Source organism: Vicia villosa, unplaced genomic scaffold (genome assembly GCF_029867415.1).
Source record: "Vicia villosa cultivar HV-30 ecotype Madison, WI unplaced genomic scaffold, Vvil1.0 ctg.000986F_1_1, whole genome shotgun sequence".
Taxonomy (NCBI): Eukaryota; Viridiplantae; Streptophyta; class Magnoliopsida; order Fabales; family Fabaceae; genus Vicia; species Vicia villosa.
This window is the reverse complement of record NW_026705443.1, coordinates 208,375-212,077: the sequence shown is the minus strand read 5'-3', so window position 1 is coordinate 212,077 and position 3,703 is coordinate 208,375. Positions and strand designations below refer to the sequence as shown.

The 3,703-nt window shown below is 42.4% G+C and overlaps 1 protein-coding gene across 1 annotated transcript; it reads right to left on the bottom strand.

Annotated features, from left to right (window-relative positions):
• Positions 1 to 1,332: 1,332 nt before the first annotated feature.
• LOC131632676 (uncharacterized) lies at positions 1,333 to 3,362 on the bottom strand. The gene is made up of 5 exons (XM_058903413.1): positions 2,951 to 3,362; positions 2,493 to 2,857; positions 1,966 to 2,361; positions 1,660 to 1,845; positions 1,333 to 1,554 (listed from the first exon to the last, which is right to left on the bottom strand). Exons 1-5 carry the CDS (start codon positions 3,360 to 3,362, stop codon positions 1,333 to 1,335), a joined length of 1,581 nt encoding a protein of 526 aa, XP_058759396.1.
• Between the last annotated feature and the right edge of the window lie 341 nt (positions 3,363 to 3,703).

The following is a 3,703-nucleotide window of genomic DNA, read 5'->3' as shown; positions in this document are numbered from 1 at the left end:
CCTCTAACTTCTTTCTTGTTTCGTGGAGCAGGCATCTCTTGTATTGCTTTTACCTTTGCAGGATCGACTTTGATACCTTTACTACTAACAACAAAACCCAGCAGTTTACCAGACCTTACACCAAAGGTGCACTTGTTCGGATTCAGTCTCAACTTGTACTTCTTCAACCTATCAAACAACTTTTGCAGGTGATCTAGATGTTCTTCTTCAGTGTTGGATTTGGCAATCATATCATCAACATAGACCTCTATTTCTTTGTGGATCATATCATGGAACAAAGATACCATCGCACGTTGGTATGTTGCCCCAGCGTTCTTCAACCCAAACGGCATGACCTTGTAACAGAAAGTGCCCCAAGGCGTAGTGAAAGTTGTCTTTTCCATGTCTTCGGGCGCCATCTTTATCTGATTATAACCTGAGAAACCATCCATGAAAGAGAACACTTTGCATTGTGCAGTACTATCAACTAGAATATCAATATGTGGTAGTGGGAAATCATCTTTCGGGCTTGCTCGATTCAAATCTCTATAGTCTACACACATTCTGACCTTTCCATCCTTCTTTGGTACGGGTACAATATTGGCGATCCATGGCGGGTAACTCACAACTTTCAAGAACCCAGCATTGAATTGTTTTTCGACCTCTTCTTTGATTTTCTGAGCCATGTCAGGTCTACTTCTTCGTAACTTCTGTTTAACCGGGGGACTATTTTCTTTGATCGGTAGACGGTGAACAACAATATCAGTGTCGAGCCCAGGCATATCTTCATAGGACCAAGCAAAGATCTCAACATTGTCTCGTAACATCTTGATCAATCTCTGTTTAACAACATCCCCTAATTCAGCCCCTATCTTGATCTCTTTCTTTTCCTCATCGGTACCTATGTTCACAATCTCGATTGGCTCTTCATGCGGCTGTATAGTCTTCTCTTCTTGCTCTAGTAATCTGGCAAGTTCTCTAGGCACTTCACAATCTTCCTCACCTTCGTCCTCAGCTTGGTAGATCGGATTTTCAAAGTCATATTTAGCAATAGCAGAGTCGTTATCAATAGGATCCATAGTGGATGTGAATCTGTAGTGCAGTACGTGCGTGTGTGTAAGAAAACATAGCTATAAAAGTAAAGCAAGAAAATAAAAACGAACACACAATTTTTGAATACGAAACGTCCAATGATTTATTGAATGAAAATATGCTTATGAAATGACAAGCCCTAACAATGGACCATTGTGCCTCGGGCGGGACACAAGGCTTTTAGAGTTTATCGTTTATTGAAATACAGAAATTGAAATTGGAAATATAAAGGAAAGCAAGAAATAAAACTAAGAACGACGATTACTCCTGATTATAGGAGATGGAAACAATGTCTTGAGTCTCCCAGTTGTCCAGTCCTTTGTCTGATGTAGGGAAGACCCATTTGTCCAGGTTGCAGTTGTATTCATCTTCACTAATGGCGTTGACTCCTTTGCTGATGAAATGATACTTCAAACCTTTGGGACGAGGATGTTTTCCTTCACTCTGATCTTTAGAAGTGCAGCCTAGACCCCATTTGTTGGACTTGTAAGGAATATCAGGAAGTTGCCCCCAGATAGTGCAGCCACCTTCTTCTACCACAGCCTTAGCGTCTTTCAGAGAAGCCATTGACGGAGGAATTCTAGTAACTTTAGGAGGAGTGTAGACATGTTTAGTCTCAGAGATTACTTGAGGGACCAACTCGAATGCTTGACGGGGAGTCTCAAAACCTTCTATGGTGAGCTCAACATACTTGGTTTCATCCACGAAACTTACCACATACTCTTCTTCGCCATGGACAGTAACAATCTTGCCTTTTGCAGGGTATTTAAGTTTCTGATGGAGAGTTGATGTCACAGCATTTGCCCCATGTATCCAAGGACGCCCAAGTAAACAGGAATAAGCAGGATGAATGTCCATCACATAGAACACAGTATTGAAGGTTTGGGAACCTACCCTGATCGAGAGCTCAATTTCACCATGTACAGCACTCATTGATCCATCAAAAGCTTTGACAATCACATCACTAGATTTCAACGTAGCTCCTTCAGGTCGGAGTTTGTCCAATACCAGCGTGGGCATCACATTTAGAGATGAACCATTATCCACTAGAACATGGGCCAGAGTAGTGCCCCCACATTCAATGGAGATGTGTAGCGCTTTGTTATGGTTCTTTCCACTAGGACTCAGATCAGCATCAGAAAACCCAAGGTAGTTCTCTGTTGTCAGGTTTGCAATGCAATTCTCAAGTTGATTGACAGAGATATCTTGAGGCACATGGGCAGCTTCTAGAAACTTCATCATGGCTTTGGCGTGAGTTTTGGAACAACTCAGAAGTGACAGCATAGAGATCTTGGAAGGAGTATGCCCCATTTGTTCAACAATATCATAATCACTCTTGCGAATGATCTTCAGGAACTCATTTGTGTCATCATATGGTGGATTTTCAGTGACAGTCTCAGGTTCATGCAATGGTCTTTTACCACGAGCATCAGCATTTGGGTAACAATAATAGTAGGCGGAGCAGTGTTCGGAGAAATCTCTGGAGAAAACACCCTTCCACTTCTTGTTACTTTACTAGTCCCAGCAATATTATCCACACCAGGATTGGTATCTTCAAGAACTTTATCAGATTCGAGTTCTTGCTTAGTTCCTTGGACATAGACCTCAGCACCATAATTCCAAGGGATAGCTTTGTCAGAAGAGTATGGTATCGGACCAGGTTTAGTAATAACAATCGGAGCCACACGAGGTTCAGCAAAAATCTTGAAAGGAGCCTTAGTAGGGATTTTTAGCGGAGCTTTGGAAATTACGGACACATCTTCGAACTTCAAGCCATGAGAGAAACCTTCGCATAAATCCTCAACAGAAGGGATCCTTTCAAACATGATGGTACGACGATCCATCCATTTTTGAATTCCTCTCTTCAGATTCTCACAACCATTGGGTAGGCGTGCGCAATAATAGCAATCAGGATCACAACCAGGAAATAAACCAGCTTGTATCAGTTGCCTCTTGATTTTAAGAAGCGGAGTCGACAAATCTCTCACATCATGGATATAAACAATGTCCATGATAGCGTTAACAGTCTTGTCGTGTTTTGGCATCGGAGTAGTGATGACATTAGGAGTCTCGGGAGCATCGAACTCGATCTCGCCAGCTTCTATCATATCTTGAACTTGGTTTCTCAGTGCCCAACAATTATCTGCATTGTGCCCAGTAGCGTTGGAATGATAAGCACATGTAGCCTTGGGATCATAATTTGGACTTGCAGTGTTGACAAACTTCGGAGGATCTTTCAGTGTGACCAGCTTAGCCTTCAAAAGATATTGTAGGACTTGAGACAAAGGCATACTGATCGAGGTGTATTTTCGCCTTGGTTTATCATTCTTGCGTTGATACTCTTGTCTAGGAACTTGTTGAGATGTTGGAGTAGAGATGAGGACGGCGCCAATAGACTGATTCTGATCATTCCTACCACGACCCCTCTGGCTTTGAACCGCATTAGACTCATTTCTTCCTTGGTATGGCTTCTTTGTAGTACCAGAAGATGTGCCCACTTGAATCTTCCCACTTCGAATACCATTCTCAACATGCTCTCCAGTCAGTATAAGATCAGTAAAACCAGACGAGGAACTACCCAGCAAGTGACTATAAAACGGCCCAGTTAGTGTGCCCATGAACATGTCCACCA